At 37.8% G+C, this 17,592-nt stretch overlaps 1 protein-coding gene across 1 annotated transcript in view; it reads left to right on the forward strand.

Moving 5' to 3' along the window:
• GLP2R (glucagon like peptide 2 receptor) overlaps nucleotides 1–17,544 on the forward strand; it is a 60,469-nt gene extending 42,925 nt beyond the window's left edge. Inside the window, 4 exon segments of the mRNA XM_044673893.1 lie at nucleotides 1,553–1,641; nucleotides 2,579–2,717; nucleotides 10,550–10,591; nucleotides 16,714–17,544. Of these exon segments, the coding sequence (XP_044529828.1) occupies nucleotides 1,553–1,641; nucleotides 2,579–2,717; nucleotides 10,550–10,591; nucleotides 16,714–17,040 (597 nt within the window). The 3' untranslated portion in view covers nucleotides 17,041–17,544.
• Nucleotides 17,545–17,592: the final 48 nt, after the last annotated feature.

The raw sequence follows: 17,592 nt of genomic DNA on the forward strand, positions 1-17,592 counted from the left end.
CAGTTATGCCCCCACTCTACACTACATACAATACAATGAAACTTTGAAAGAGTTGCTTTAGAAACAGACTGACAGATGAACATTTCCTTTCCTTTGGCCCCCCTTTTTAAACAGTTTGCCCATCACTGTCTTAGATCATAGTATTGCTGAAAATAACTACGTCATCCACAGTTGTTCATTATACAGTATTGCTGTTACTGTGTACACGATCTCCTGGTTCTGTTCACTTCATTCTATATCAGTTCACATTAAGTTTTTTTCTTCTCAGTGGATTTTTATGCCTCTTTTACCAGTTGGTCTATTGTTTTTTTAAAGATTTTTTTCTTCAGTATTTTTGTGTGCCTCCTTTACCATGCAGTTGACTCTTTTTTCGTGATTTTTTTTTTAAACCCTTACCTTCCATCTTGGAGTCAATACTGTATATTGGCATCAAGGCAGAAGAGTGGTAAGGGTAGGCAATGGGGTCAAGTGACTTGCCCAGGGTCACACGACTGGGAAGTGTCTGAGGTCAGATTTGAACCTAGGACCTCCTGTCTCTAGGCCTGGCTCTCAATCCACTGAGCTACCCAGCTGCCCCTTCATGATTTTCTTGCATGTTTCTTTCCTCATTTTTCTTCTATTTCTCTTTTCTTATTTTAAAAATCCTTTTAGTGTTCTTCCAGAAATTCTTATTGGGCCTCACATCAATTCATATTTTACTTTGAAGCTTCACATATAGACATTTTGACATTGCTGTCATCTAAGTTTGTACCTCAATCTTCCATAACTCTCTTTGGTTAGGTTCTTTTTGCTTATTAATTTTTGCTCATTCCATGACTTTCCACTTTATGTTAAAGTTGGGCTCTTCTTCTGTACTGAAGAGGGCACTTTTGCTGGGGCTCACGACCTTGTTGTTGACTTGTCCTGGGCCTCAGGTCCTAGATATTGGCTTGCACTGGGGGAGGTAGGGTCTCACAAGTGGCTTACCCTGTGGCTTGGGGCCTCATTGCTTGCCCACTAGAGTACAGCCTGCCACTGGCTTGCTCAGGAGCAACCCACAGTGAACCACACTCTCATCCCATGTAAGCAATTTATATTTTTTCCTAATGCCCTGGGAAGTAAAATTGCTTCATTTGTCCAAAACTGATTTTTTAGCATCATTCTAGAGTTTTTTAGAGGGGAATTTAGGAGAACTTAGTTGAGTTCCTGCCTCACTCTGCCATCTTGGTCACCAGGCAACTCTCAAATTGCAAAGCAGCTGTCAATTTGCATTGATAGAGGATTTTCCTTACTTGGAGCTCTTTACACAGATGAGATTACAGGTCTGGTAAAAAAAATCCAAATGAAATTTATCACCTGTCAACTTAATCTTAGATCTGTTTTAGTTTTCCAACTTGACATGTGTTTCTGAAAAACCTATTATGTCCCAGACACAATGTGACTCACAAGAGATACAAAGATGAAAAGTCATATTACAGGCTAATTGAGGATTAGGTGAATGATCGAGTAGGATTGCTCCCAGGGCACTGTATACATTACTTACTCACTCCTTTCTGTTTTTTTTTTTTCATAGATCAATTTCTTCATCTTCCTGAAAATTCTCAGTTTGCTCATATCTAAACTCAAAGCTCGTCAATTGGGCTTCAGTGATTATAAGTACAGGTAAGTGGACAAAGGGGACTTTTGGCATAAATAAGCATCTATATTCCTAGACTGTCAGGCATGATATATTGAAGTTTAAACCGATATTGCTTCCAGAGCTTTCCAGAATAAGATACCTTGGGTAAGGAATAATAATAATAAAAGCTGATATTTATGTTAAAGTACTTTACATATATTATCTCATTTGATCCTTACTGAGTAAGGTAAGGATGAAAAGTGTTATTATCTTCATAATGGGTGTCATAGTGGATAAAATGCCAGAGCTGGAGTCAGGAAGATCTGAATTCAAATCCAGTCCCAGATATTTACTAGCTATATAACACTGGGAAAAATCACTAAACTTTTATCTGTCTCCATTTTCTCAATTATAAAATGAAAAAAAATAGCACCTACTATACATGATTACAATAATGTAAACTCAGAATGTAACAGTCTTGACCCCAAAAAGCATTGAAGAAATCCTTTTCTTGCAGAAATGGAAGATTATAGATGCAGAAGTGAAGACTCTGATAGTTGGTTTTGCTTAACTATTTTTCTTTGTTATAAGAGAAGGATCACTAAGTTGGGACAGAGTGTGACTGATGCAAATAGATCTGGAAATGACTATAATATAAAAACCAAAGGCATTAATAAGACTTCAAAAAGCTAAATAGCATATAAGAACTTCTTGGGGGAAGTTCCTGAGTTGGGGGACATACTGAGAGTAAAGACCCTAAGCATAGTGAAGCTCTGAAGATTTTGTAAGTTCCTCCCCTTTCTTCGTTCCGCTAGAAGTAAAGAATAAATTTGGAGAAAAGGATATAGCTGAGAGGGAGTACAGTATAGAAGCAATGGTTTGGACTGCACAAATGGAGATTGTGCAGTATAACTTCAATTTACTGAATTGCCTTTCCTGAATATTACTATATTTAACAGTTACCCTGTTTACAATTTTTAGGTTGGCCAGATCAACATTGTTCCTTATTCCTTTGCTGGGTGTCCATGAAATAGTCTTCTCTTTTATCATTGATGAACAAGTTCAAGGTTCTCAAAGACGTATAAAACTCTTCATCCAGTTAACAATGAGTTCCTTCCATGTGAGTAGGGTTGTGAATCAAAATGACTTTGAGAAAATAAAAGTGATCATTATTTAACTGGAGGTGTTAAACTCGGAAAAACATAGAACTACTAAAGTAGTCAGCAAAACCAAGTCTTTAATCAGGAAAGAGAGAGGTCCAAAATAATGGCCTACTACACAGAGCCAGGCACCAAAATACTACACAGCGTAAGGATCTTGGGGCTCTGGAGACAGTATCTGTGGGAGGATCAATGCTCAAGATGATTCTACAAAGAATAATAGAACCTGGGGATCTTAAATACCGTTGGGGGGACTAAGTACAGCTTAACACACTGACAGGTTGTAAGCAGGCTTGGGAAAGAGGCTGGGGTATCAGGGAATCCAAGTAATACAAAAAGAAAGAGTCCAGGTCAAGAGCTGAGCTACCTGGGAGAGGAGTTTGATACAATGGAAGAAACTACAACAACAAAAAGGGTACTTAACATTTGACTATATCCACTAGTCCCACCCAAACTGGGGTCACCAAGTACTTCAAGGTCTATTGTTCAGTCCAAAATGGGTCAGTCTGGGACTTTCCTAGGGTGAGTACTCAGGGGGCAGGGGCAAACTTGAAATTTGCAAAAACCCATTTTACAGAGGTATCTAGGTGGTGCAGTAGATACAATGATGGTTCTGTGTTCAGGAAGACCCCAGTTCAAATACAGTCCCAAACACTTGCTAGCTGTGTGACCTTGGACAAGTCATTTAATCTATGCTTCAGTTTCCTCATCTGGAAAATGGGGATAACAACAGTACCTGTCTCCCAGGGTTGTTGTGACAATCAAATTAGATAAAATTTATAAAGCACTAAGCACAGTGCCTGATATAGTAGACCCTATATAAATGCTCATTCCCTAACCACCCTTTTTCTTCAATATCAAATCTAATAAGAAAAATCTGAAGATTCTTGGGATGAGAATAACTCTTTCCAATGTCATAATCTGATAACTCTCTAAGGCATTTGCTACCACCAAATTCTCTCCTTGTCATAGCCACTTTCCAAGGTGTTCAGTTCATCCTTCAGTCCATTCCAATGCATAAAGGGTCTCAGTGCCTTTGAAATTACAAAATGCCCCAAAGTCACAAAATGTCAGTCCTGGGAGAGTCCTTATTAGTCCAACTCTTCTTTTGTGAATGAGCAAAGTAGATTGTCTCCCTAGAAGGGGACAGTGTCTTACCTAAGGTTACACAACTAATTGGAAGTATTTAGGAAACTGATGCCATGGCTTGTTGATTGGTCAGCTGACCCTGAACTCTTTATCTGTCAGAAGTGATTTCTATTACTTGTACCTTTCTCATGCATACTCACAGTTTGTTTCTACCTTTTGGTTTGTCTTGTGTATTATCTTGTTTCTCTTCTTAAGAGCAAAAGCTACATCTTATTCATTTTTGTATTCACTTTAACAGATAAATTTATTGAGCACTTACTGCATGTAATATGGCAAGGGGTGCACTAAGGTAGAATAAAGTATATTATTTATCCTTAAGGAACTTAATGTCTAATAAGACTTCTCCTTATTCATCTTTTTCTTCTTTTTTGTACATATCATGTACACAACAAATGTGTATCAAATTAAATTTGTTCATTTGAATTTTATATACCTCAAACAAATCTAGACCCTCACATTGATTTGCTGACACATTCTGCTCCTTTCCTGGGTTATATCCTTTAATGGAGACCACTTGTGGAGCCTGTAAACTATGTAGTTCACATATAAATTGCTAGGCTAGAAAAAAAGCTTGTAGGTGAATAATAATTAACCTTTAGAACCTTGACTGAGTTCAGAGTAATCTCAGTTCTCCTTGGCCCTACAGAACAGATGTAGTTGTCATTGTTCAATCATTCAGTCATGTCTAACTCTTTGTGACCCCACGTGGGGTTTTCTTGGCAAAGATACTGGAGTGGTTTGCTCTTTTTTCCTTCCTAGTAGAATAAGCGAACAAAGGTTAAGTGACTTGCCCAGGTTTATGCAACTAGGCAATATCTGCACTCAAGTCTTTCTGAATGCAAATAGGTCCATAAAATTTCCCTTTTTTCTCTTGGATACGACTTTATTTGTGTCCCAATTTGTCATCAACTTTCCTAAATGTGGTGCGCAGAACTGAAAAGTACACTCCTATTATGGTCTGGCTAATATAGACACTAGTTGGAATATCATCTCTCTTTTTTTAGACACTGATGCTTGCAACCTGAGCTAGCTGCCTTTTTGTTGTGACTGCTATTGGTGCACTAGGGCCTTTCTATCTGTTTTTCCTTTGTCTAAGTAGGGTCCTTGATCCTCTGCTTGGCTGCCCTCACCCACTTTCCTAATTCTTTTATGGTTTGATAGGATGCCTGGAATCAGATGCCAACTGTCTCACAGGACATATGAAGCTTTCCTTCCTAGTATTCTTCTAAACAAGTTCACTCATCTCTTTACCTTCCTCAGTGTCTTGCTAAGTCATCTGGACTTTGTAACCTTCTATCTTGGCAACCTCCACATTCTGAATCTTATAAATTTGACCCCCTGGAATTCTGAATGGCAGCTTTTCACCATGTTTTCCTTTCTCCAAGACCCAAAAGTATTTCTTAAGATCTCAGAGCTCTTAACACTACTGGAAACTTGAAAGTTTCCCTTCCACATTGCCACTTTCCCCATCATGGTCTTGATATATCACAGAATGGCATATGAAATCAAATGGGAATTTTTGTGGAGTTTTGTGCAAATGGCACACAAAGGCCAGTAGGCAACTACTATATAGTCTTTGATCAAAAATTTTAACCCAAATTTTACAATAAGATATTGTAAGTACTCCATAAAAGAAAAAGAAAAAAAAATTAATACTTCTTCTCTGAATGAAGGGAAAGCAAAAAATTTTTATGTGGATTTTTCTGATTGGGCAGCATCCCTAACTACTGTAATGTGGAAGGAAAAGTCTAAGGAACCTGACTTTTCTGAGTTTGGTATGAGTTAACAAGAATGCTAATGGTAAAGAACTTTGAGTTCATTCCATATTAAGGCCAGTTGAAGAAAGTGGAGATGTTTAGCCAGGAGAAGTGAAGACGTAGTGGGAACACAATAAGTATCTTCCTTTATTTGAAGGGCTATCATGTGAAAGAAGGCCACCCAGGAAAGAATTATAGGAATAATGGCTATAAATTTCAGAATGATTGATTTAAGTTTGGTATAGGCACTTCACAATAGACAACAATAAGAGATGTGAAAAAGTAGAATGGTCTGCCTTAGGAAATAAAGGGTTTTCCTCCAGTACTGATCTTTAAAGAAAGACATTATGACTATTAGCCAGATATTCTATAAAAATAATGATTATACTGTTGAGGTAAATTACAGGGCATTTGAGGTCCTTTCCAATTCTAAGATTCTATAAAGATGCAAGTTTGCTAGAAGTTATATAATCTTTCTCCTCAGAGCTTTTCTTCTTTGGTCTTCTTATCTCTATTGAATGAGTATGGAAGCTCAGGAACCATCAAAAACATCCAGCAAACTTAAAAAAAATTGACCAATCAGACAATTATCAAGTATTTACAAAGGGCACAGTCCTAGGATGTAGGTAGAGAAATACAAAATGAAAATATTCTCTGACCTTGAGGAGTTTATAATCTATTTTGAGGGAGACTATATATACATATGTTGTATGTGCAAAATAAATACAAAATAGATACAATATAATTCAGGGGCAAAGGAACCAGCACCTGGGACAATTAGGAAAGGCTTTGTGTAGAAGTTAGTGCTTGTTATAACAAAAGTGCCTAGGGAGATACAGGTATACAGTGATGTGAATATATCTATGTATTCTCCCTAGTTGCAGATGATAGAGGAACACCAACCCCGATTACCCTTGATGGTTGTTATAATTTCCCCTTTTCTCTAACAGTTGCCCAGGGAGGACCCTGAAAGGTTAAGTGGATGGGTAACCCTTTCAGGTCCAACCTGAGGTTGGATAAATTATTATAGGGCTTTGATTTGCTTTGAATCACATTTGAAATCTGACTGCATTGACTCCCTCCCCAATGGTCGTGATAGAAAGACCACTTAGGAATGTATTTGTTAAACACTCTTTATCTATAACCTATAATCAGGGAAAGGATAAACAGGATAAGGAATGGGGATTGGAGACCCTTTCAATCTAATATCTATAACTCGTTGACAATCAGGACTGGAGGCTATTGATTTAGTAAAAGCTAGAGCTGTATTCTCCACTACCCCTCTGGCCCAGCCTGGCCACAGCCAAGTCAGAGAATGGAGACTGCTGTTGATGCAGTTGTATTGGTGATGTTATTCTTTCAGCTTTTCATTATCAGTGTTTCATGATGCACTAGTTCTCACAGTCTTCAGGAAATATTCAGATTCTTCTACCCTCTTCTTCATAGACCTCCCAGCCTCCTTTCACCACCCAGAGACCCAGAGACCTAAAGAGCTAGAAAGATTCAGAGACCTAAAGACCTAAAAAGTCCACAGACCCAACACCAAAGGTCAAAGACCAAAGACCAAAGACCCCTTCAAGTGGCTGTCAGGGGAATTTATACTGCCCCTGGCTCACGGCATCTGGGAACATTCTATGCCCTCCAACTGCCTTCCCTGTCATTCAAGCTAGCATCCATCATTTCCCAGGTTGTGGACATAACATGCTTCTACTGATTCTTGAAGCAAACTAGAATTTCAAAAAGGGGTACAGAATGCTCAAAGACATAAATATGAGAGATTGAGTGCCTCGAATAAGAAATTATAAGAGGACCAATTGGCTCCAGAACAGCATGTATGAAGGAGAGTAATGTATAATAAGGCTGGAAAGGTAGGTTGGGGCTAGATTGTGGGGAGCTTTAAGTGTATAAAAGAGATTATATCTGAGCCACTGAGTTTACTGAATAAGTAAAATCACTTTGCAGGGATGAATTACAGAAAGATCTGAGGCAGGGACACCAATTAGAAAGTTATTATAAACGTACCTTGAAGTAAGGTGGTGAAAAAAAGTGAATAAAAATAAGGAAATAGTCAAGAGATGTTATGGAAATAGAAACAAAAAGAGTTGGTGATTGATTGACTATATGGGATAAGAGAGAGTGAGAAGGCAAGGTTGACACCAAGGTTGTAAACCTTAGTGATTGAGAGTGGTATGTTCTTGACAAAAATAAGGAAGTCCTTTCCTGATAACTCATTTCTCCCTCGCCCCACATACCCAATCAATTACCAAATCTTGTTTCTGTCTTTACAATACCTCTCATATCTGTCTCCTTCTGCTCATTTAGCCATCTCTCTAGTTCAAGTCAGATCTTGTGGTTCTGACTACTTATCAGGTAGAGAAATGATAAGGTAATTTTGTTTCATTGTTATTTTTTAAAGGCTGTATTTACAAATGTCAAGCTACAAAGTGGTCAAAATTTTCTATTCTGAATAAGAACATACTGAAATTGGTTAAATTGATCAGGCCAGGGCTTCTTTTAAATTATGGACTTGTATTAGTCAGATTAATAAATAGCACATATCTTGTTTTTTTCTTACTTTCAAACTAGTCTTGGGCATAGCTTGTGGGCATGTGCTCTGCTTCTTGGCTTCCACATCATATAGCTTCTTTTATTGTCAATCAATCAATAATTCTTAAGCACCTGCTAAAAAATTCAAGAATACTAGAATTTGCACTACTTTCTGGAGAAACAAAGACATAAAATCAAACAATTCCTGTTTACATTCCAATGGGGGAGATAACATAAACTTGTAAATAAATATCTTTATATATGCCTGTGTTATATATTTATACACATACACAAAATAAATAGAAGGCAATTAAGGGGGAGGGTAAGATAACTAAAAAGATCTGAAAAGGCATTGTGTAGAAAGCAGGATGAGCTGAATTTTGAATTTCAATAAGTGGAATTTAAATTTGAGTTAGTGGAAATGAGGAGGGGAGAGCATTATGAGCATAGATGATAGTCAGCATTATGACTGAGGAGAAAAAGTAGGCTAGTATGGCTAAATTTCACAGAAGAGAAAAGTATGTGAGAAGTCTGGAAAGGTCAGAAGGAAGAAATCTGTGAAGAGTTTTAAATGTTGGACAGAAGAAATTGATCCTAAAGGTAATAGTCACTAGAATTAATAGAGCAGGGGGAGTGTCAGAACTGGTGCTGGGGAAAATCTCATGATTACTCTGTGGAGGCTAGATCATAGAATTAGAGGTAATGGAGGTAATTGAATCCAACCGACTCATTTTACAGAGGAAACTGAGATTCACAGACACCAAGTGACTTGCTTATTAATAAGTATCAGAGGTACTGGAGTGGGGAGAGGCTTGAAGCAGAGAGACTATTGTTATCATAGTCCTGGCAAAAGGGAAGGAGGGCCTAAAATGTAAACGATGACTGAGAGAGTAAAGGGAGGATATTTGAGAGACAATGCTGTGGAGATAGAAAAAACAAGATTTGGAAAAGATTGGATTTGTAGAGTGTGGAATTGAGGATTGCAGTGAAATTTTAAACATGGCTGATTGGAAAGATGATGCTATCCTTGAAAGTAAAAGCAAAGTACACAGCAAAGAGAGCCAGTCCAGGAGATGGGAGATTCTGGGTGAAATTTAGCTGTAGACACTTCTAGCTGTATGATCCTGGCCAAGCCAGTCAATCCTAATTGCTTAGCCCTTACCACTCTTCTGCCTTGGAACCAATACTTAGTATTGATTCTAAGAAGGAAGATAAAGGTTTAAAAAAAAGAAAGTAATAGGGAAATTTTCAGAACAGAGTGGTTTTGGGGAAAAAAATAATGAATTTTGTTTTGAGTATGTTGATTTTGAGATGTTTGTATGATGTCCATTTTGAAATGCCTAAGATGGTGGTATAGTTTAGGAGACTCGAGCTAGATCTATAGGTCTGGAAGTTATCGGCATAAAGATGATAATTACAAAATAATGGCAGGAGACCTGGGTTCTCATTCCAGTTCTACTGAAATAGCTTGTACAATCTCAGTAATTTTTTAAGAATGTAAAGAGATCTTGAGCCTAAAAATTTTTGAGAACGACTGGAGTAGTGTCTGGTTTTGCCCAGCTTAGAGTGAATCTGACAGACCTCTGTTCAAGATGTGCCCTGCTTAGACTACCAAATGTACTTCATTCTCAATCCAAAATTCATTGTACTGGTTTCTGAAAAGCCTTTCATTTCTCTTTGTCAATTCTCAATTTCCTCATCTATTATTAGAAATCTTAGGATCACAGCTTTAGAGTTAGGGGACATCTTAGAAAACATCTTGTCCAACCCTCTGATTTTGCAGATGGGAACACTTAGGAGTTTAAGAGACTTGCTCAACATCACACAGGTAGCAAAGCTAAGAGTCAAACCCAGGTCTTCTGGGTGTCCTTTCCACCTTGCCATTATTTCTAAAGTTTATTCCAGTTCTAGCATCCTATAGTTCTGGTTTAAACCTTTGGTCTCTAATTTCTGGAGCAACTAGGTGGTACAGTGGATGGAGTGCTGACCATGAAGTCTCTTTCTAAGTTCAAATCCAGCCTCTGACACTTACTAGCTATGTGATCTTGGGTGAGTCACTTTATTCTGTTTGCCTTTGTTTCCTCATCCATAAAATGAGCTGGAGAAGGAAATGGCAAGCAACTAGTATCTTTGCCAAGAAAACACCAAAAGAGACATGACTAAAAACAACTGAAAAACAACCCTAACTTCTGCTAAATTAAAAGTTTGTTTTGGAGGAAGAGACAACTTTTCTCTGCCTCCTGCTGGCTTAGAAAGTTTGGATTCTTATTCAGGCTCTGCTGCCAAACTAGATTTGGAATTAACTCTTCCTCTTTTTCCCTTCCCCCCCCCCCCCCCAGGGACTTCTTGTGGCCTTCCTCTACTGCTTTGCTAATGAAGAGGTAAGGCTCTCTCACAATTACCCAAACTATAAGGTACCACATTTCTTATTATTCACATGGAAGCATAGGTTAAGCTTTTTTTTTCCCCAGGGGCTGAAGTGAGGGGACAGTGGACATAGTATGTGATGAACAAATGGCTTGATTGGTAGACAATTTAGATGAATAGAAAAGTACCAGGCTGGGAATTAGAATGCTGGGTTTTTATCTGGATATTTGCTGTTGGTATTATGTGCATTCTTTTTTTTTTTAACTCCTTACCTTCTGTCTTGGAGCCAATACTGTGTATTGGCTCCAAGGCAGAAGAGTGGTAAGGGTAGGCAATGGGGGGCAAGTGACTTGCCCAGGGTCACACAGCTGGGAAGTGTCTGAGGCCAGATTTGAACCCAGGACCTTCCGTCTCTAGGCCTGGCTCTCAATCCACTGAACTACCCAGCGGCCCCCGGTATTATGTGCATTCTTGACCAAAATTACCCCATGCTGCCTAACACCTCAATTTCCTTGGGTGGAGAAAGGGTATTGTTAGGAAGATGAATAAAATAGCATGGAGGTTGTTAGAAGAAGAAAAGATTTATTGAAAAATAAAGTTTCTATTCAGTCTTTTTCTTCTTTCCCACACATCCTATATCTTGGGGATCTGTGAAGAAAGAAACTGTCTCTTCCAACTGTAATTGAGGTCTGTTTCTGCTGCCCTGCCAACAACTATACTACTCATAGAAAGGGGCTACAGCTGGGACTTGGATTAGAATTGCCAGGGAAAAAAGAACTAGACTAAGTACTAAATGTTACAGCAATCTCTATACCCAACCATACTATCTTAAATAATTATTTTTATTACTTGTTTTTATTAATAGTTATTGCTTGGAGCAGTTAGATAGCTCAATGGATAAAGAGCCAGGTGGGGAGATGGTAGATCCTGGATTCAAATCTGGATTTAAATACTTTCAGGCTGGGTGTCCCTGGGCAAGTCATTTAACCACAATTACCTAGCCCTTACTGTTCTTTTGTCTTGGAACTGGTACTAATCAATTCTAAGTATGAATTCTAAGACAGAAGTTAAGGTTTTTTTTTAATAGTTAATTTTTAATAGTAGTATATTTAGGAAAGAGTTTTGTTAATCAGCCAATCCAGTAAGTGGCAGGGAGAGAATTCATACCCAGGTCCTAGCATCTAATCAGTAAATCAGTGGACATTTATTAAATACCCATTATATGCCGTGACTGTGCCAAGCACAGGAGTATATGAGATTGAGCTTTCTTGCCATTTCCATAAGCCTAACATGAATGCCTCCCTAAAAATTAGCTATCTTTCTCCTTTTATCTTCCCTTACCATCAAGGAAACTCAAACATGGAAGGACAGCATTCCTCAAAAAGTTAAAAACAAAGAACCAACTAATATAATAATGTAACATGACATATATACAATTTTACCCTCAAATTTCTCTAAAAGCAGTCTCTTTTCCTTCCAAAAGCAGTTCCTTTTCTTTCAACATTCCATGAAGTTCTGGAGTTCTCTACAGAGGCAGATGGTGTTTTTCTTCATGTTTGACCCTACTAATGGACAGGTGGCATGTCTCTTTCTTAGAAATGCTGGTGTCTCCCCTCCCCCCCCCTGCCAAACTTCTTAGCCAGCTTCTGCCTCCTCTGAGAAGCCTTCCCAGTTTTCCAAGCCAGGAAGGACCTTTCTGTTTTCTCAGCTCTTTTTGCTCCTTTCTGATCACATTTTACCTAATTCTACAATTATTTGTTTGCAAGTCTTGTCTCTCTTCTGATTTGAAGGAGTATCTTTGAATTCCTAGCTAGATATTTAGTGTTGCACATAATATGTGCTTAATAAATATTTGTCAGAAGGAATTGATTCAATTGACTGGAGATTCTCTGACTATATAGTCATTTTTTCCCAATTTGCAAATGCTCCTCTCCCATTATTTTGTATTTACTTATATGTGTATATATTGTTTCTTCCTCAAAAGAGTATCAGACAGTTACATTTTGGTTTCTGTATCCCCTGCATTTAGCATATAGTAAGCATATAAATAGCTGATGAATGGAGCATGCTCAGAATTGTGCTTCCTTGTTCCCCCAGTTAAATTTGTTGTAAGGAGGGATTCTTGTTTAGGTACAGGATATTCTAGATGGCTTTAGAGATTCCTTCTGATTCTGATCTTTTGTAATCTTCCTTGCTGATCAAAATACAATCTAGAAAAAGCACTTCCCCTCATTTTTCCTCAAAATTTTAAAGGATAAAATTATTAAGGTTAGGCAAGACTTTATGAATTACTTTTCTTTGAGCAGTTAGAGAATGTCAGCAGATTTCTACACAATTAAATTATCCCATAAATATTATAGCATGCATCCATTCCAATCTTGTGTTCTATTTCCTTAAACCATTAATTATTTTCTCCTATTTGTACCATACTCCCATCAGTCAGTCAACCAATCATCAAGCTTATTATGTGTTAAACATGGGGCTAAGTACAGGGAAACAAGGCAAAAGCAAAAAATAGTACTTGCCCTCAAGGAACTTATATTCTAAAGAGGTAGATGGCATTCACATCAATGGCATGTACAAAATTAACATTAAATAAGATACAAATTAACCTTAAAAGGTAAGACACTAACTGTTGAATGTATCAGAAAAGTTCTTCTAAAGGTGACATTTTGACTAAAGTCTCTAAGGAAACCAGTAGATCCTAAGGCTCTGTCCTGGTCCCCTTGATCTTTTCTATCTATATTATCTTTCTTGGTGATCTCAATAGGATTCTGAGAAACTAGGTGAGGAGGGATAGCTTTCCAGGCACAGCCAATGCAAGGATACAGAAACTGAAACATTGTGAGTGAGCAAGTGGGCCAATATAGCTGGTTTAAAGAGTTGTATAGAGGGACGTAATGTGTAAGAAGATTGAAAAGATAAGAAGGGTCCAGGGTTGTAAACTTGAAATTCCAAACAAAATAGTTTATATTTTATCAAAGAGATATAATTTGATGACTCAAGGGAAATCCCAGATTTGTAGAGCAGTGTGATGACATGCCCAGACCAGCACAGTAGGAAAACCATGTTAGTAGCTGTATGGAGTAGCATAGGGAGAGATTTGAGGCAGAGAGACAACCAGGAGGTTATTATAATAATCTAAGTGAGAGGTAATAGGGGCATTAGGTTTTGCATGAGTAGAGAGGAAGGAATATGTATGAGAGATGCTGAAATAGAAATCACAAGATTTGACAATTGATTGAAAATGTGGGAAAAGTAGATGGGAGGAGGTAAGGCTAACATTGATGTTGTATAACTGGGTGAATGGAAGGATGTTAATGTCCTCAGAAGTGTGTGTGTGTGTGTGTGTGTGTGTGTGTGTGTGTAGAGTTTGTTTGGATATGATTAGTTGGAGTTGTCCATGGGACATCCAGTTTGAAATGTTCATCCAGTAGGCAGTTGATAACATGAGGCCACAGCTTAGAAAATAAAAAGACCTGGACAACAACTTCATAAAGGTGATATGCATGGAAAGGATGAGACCCAAAGTAGCAGAATATTGAAAGAAGAGAAGAGAGACTAGGATAGAACTTTTAGGGTATATCAATGGTTAATGGGCATTACAGCAAAGAAGACTGAGAAGAAGCAGTAATAACAATATTTCATCTCTACCTTCCTCCAATCACCTTTATTCCAAAGTTTTTTGATATATTTTATCCTTCTAGTTCCCGAATTTTCTCACATAAATATATTAATATATAATGCTTCTCCACCCCCTTTTTTCTACACTGTTCTTTTTGAATAAGGATCCTTGGTGGCACAATGGATAGAGCACCAGACCTGGCGTCAGAAAGATTCAAGTTCAGATTTGACTTCAAAAACATACTGTATGACCTTGGGCAAGTCTCTTAACCTTGTTTGCCTCAATTTCCTCATCTATAAGATCAGCTGGAGAAAGAAATGGCAAACTACTCCAATATCTTTGCCAAGAAAACTCCAAATGGTATCACCAAGTGTCAGACTAACTGAAACAATTGAACATTTTCCAGAGCCATATTCTAGCCATGTGAATCAATCTGCCAAGTCTCAATAACACCTATCAAGTCAAGTTTGTGTTAGCATCTCTAATTTACTTTTGTACATTTACGTATATACTATGTATATATGTATATACTAATGCTATGAATTTATTAATCCCTCCTTTCTAAGATTTTGTCTCCTATGAAGTTCTAGGCATTCTAACTGCTATTCTCCTTCCTGCATTAAAGCTATTGTCTAGATAGATATTCTTGGCAGTTTAATACTTCTCTCTTCTTTCCGTCCCAAATATTTGTGAAAATCCAACCAAATACATCTTTACCATCCTTATGCTTTACCCTAGAACTCCATCTCTGGCCAGGATCTTGTCATTCCTGTCCTATTCCTAAATCATAGAAATTAAAGTTCCATTCTCAAATACTATCACCTTAATTAGCTGTTCATTTTTTTTAAAAAACCCTTACCTTCTGTCTTAGAATCAATACTATGTATTGGTTTCAAGGCAGAAGAGTGGTAAGGGCTGGGCAAAGTGGATTAAGTGACTTGCCCAGTGTGTTATTGGAAATTTTGGGGTCCTTGAACTACATTTCTCATGAACCCACTGGCTTCCTCTCATTACGAAATGATGTAGACAGAGGGATAAAACTGAGGGGCTGGTGTTCTTCTTCCTCTTTACTTCAAACAGCTTAAACTAGCAATAAATCTTATTAAAAAAAACCATAATATTTTAAAGCTATCATTATATATTCATTTTATATTTTATACCAGGATCACACAGCTAGGAAGTATCAGAGGTCAGATTTGAACCTAGATCTCTGGACCTGGCTCTCAATCCACTGAGCCACCAAACTGCTTTATCTGTTCACTTCTTAATCTTCCTTTTTCTTCTGAAGTCCTAGATTTCAATACAAAGTAGCGATGAGAATATTCTCTGTGTGGCTAAGGTATTGTTATTTCTGGAAGTCTTCATAATCCTTAATAGTTTACAGATTCCTTTTATTTAGAAGTATCATTTGTCCCATGCAAATGAACAAAAGCGGGGGGGGGGGGGAATAATGATTAAATCTGTCAAGTCTCAAGGTTTTCCACAATGTGCTGGATTACCCCAGAAAATTAACAGACCTTTCTATTATTAATAACAGATCAGCAAACATCTTCATCAGTAGCTCACATCAGGAAGTTACCAACTACACTACTCATTACATCTTTCTCTAACACTTCTTAAATAATCCTTGAATCATATCTGGGAAACATATCATTAGTTCTTCATGAACAATTAACTGCTTTCTCTTCAGAGGTCTAATTCTCTCATTCCCACCCTCTCAACCCTGGGAAAAGCCTAATATGCATTATGTATTTCTAATTCTCCAGTAGTACTTCTTCCTTTTCTTCTTTGCATCAAATTTTTCTGCCTTCTAATATCTACCTTATACTTAACTTCTTCAACTTTCCAATCTCATGGGACAAATTAGGACTCTCCTTGGCCTTTTCATATTTTTTTACTTTTTTTTTTTGGTCTTGAAACCTTTCTGAAGGTAATTAAAAATTTCATTCTTTCTGATAAACTTTAAAATAGAGAAATGTTCCCCAAGCCATCTTACTCATTTATATAGAGGAGGAAAGAGTCCCCATAGGTGAATGGATTTGCCCAAGGTCATATCATTAAGGGCAAAGGAAGGATCTGAATCCAATTACTTCAATCCCAAATCTTTTGCTCTATTATTCTACAATTGCTTTCCATTTTCTTGTTTCCCAATACACACTCACTAGGAAGCTTCTCTGAATTCTTTACAAGACACTCTTTCAGTAAACCTTCTCTAAGCAAACAAGCAGTATAAAAATACTTCCTTTCTCCTATACAACTTCTACATCCTGGTTTCTTTTTTGCCAGTAGTGAGATTTCATTCATACTTTGGCCAAGACTCTTAAGTAACAAGACCAGAATTGACAGCTAGGTACTTACCCCAAGTTTCCACAGTATCATGCAGCCTACCTAACCAGCCTTGTCATAAGCTAGAAACATAGTAGCTATGTAATAATTGTGACCTATAGTTGTTAAATGGGGACAATAACTGAAACCGTCACAGAGCTCTCATCATCTTTATCTCCCTAACAGGTGAAAGCTGAGCTGCGGAAGTATTGGATTCGTTTCCTGCTTGCCCATCACATCAGTTGTGTAGGTTGTGTTCTTGAGAAAAACGTCAAGTACTTTCAGAAACATTCTAAGAATCAGAAAATCCAGAAAATCCGGGGACCAGGAGAGTACAGGCCTGACAGCAGTGGGCAACTTCCACACTTGGCTGGAGGGGACCAAAGGACTTTTAGCTCCCAGCCACATAGAGATAAAGTGGCCCTTCTTAGGGGAAGCCTGTCTGAGAGCAGTGAGGGTGACTTCACTATTATTGATACCACAGAGGAAATTCTGGAGGAGAGTGAAATTTAGAGGCCTTTGTAAGATAAGCTTAAAGTATTTTGCGCTTCTCTTCTCCCTTTCTTGCTTTCCTAAGGCTTGGGACTGAAATTCTGAGATAAGGAAAAGGAAGATGGAAAAGAAGAAATTGGGGCTACCAAGTATAGTACAGTATTATTGTTTCTCATAATCATTTATTTTCAAAAGTCTCCAAATACTTTACAGACACAGTTCTGCTCATCTCCAGATAGTCCTGGCATTCTCAATCAGAACTAATATAGGACTACATTCTGAGTATATACTCTTCAGACACGAACAATGGCACATGAGCCATGGCCTGGAAGTTAAGATTGACGTGATATATGAAGAGAAAGCTTTGAATACAGAAAAATTGTTATGAAGACATTTCTTGTTAACTGCATTCCCTTGTTTTCCCCTCAAGAAACAGCCTGTTCACTTGAAGAAGGAGAGGGAGAGGCAGAAGAAAAAAGAGAGGGGGGGAAAGATGGTGTAGATGGGAAGGAGATTATAAGGAGAGAGAGAGAGAGAGAGAGAGAGAGAGAGAGAGAGAGAGAGAGAGAGAGA

Source organism: Gracilinanus agilis, chromosome 4 (genome assembly GCF_016433145.1).
Source record: "Gracilinanus agilis isolate LMUSP501 chromosome 4, AgileGrace, whole genome shotgun sequence".
Classification (NCBI taxonomy): Eukaryota; Metazoa; Chordata; class Mammalia; order Didelphimorphia; family Didelphidae; genus Gracilinanus; species Gracilinanus agilis.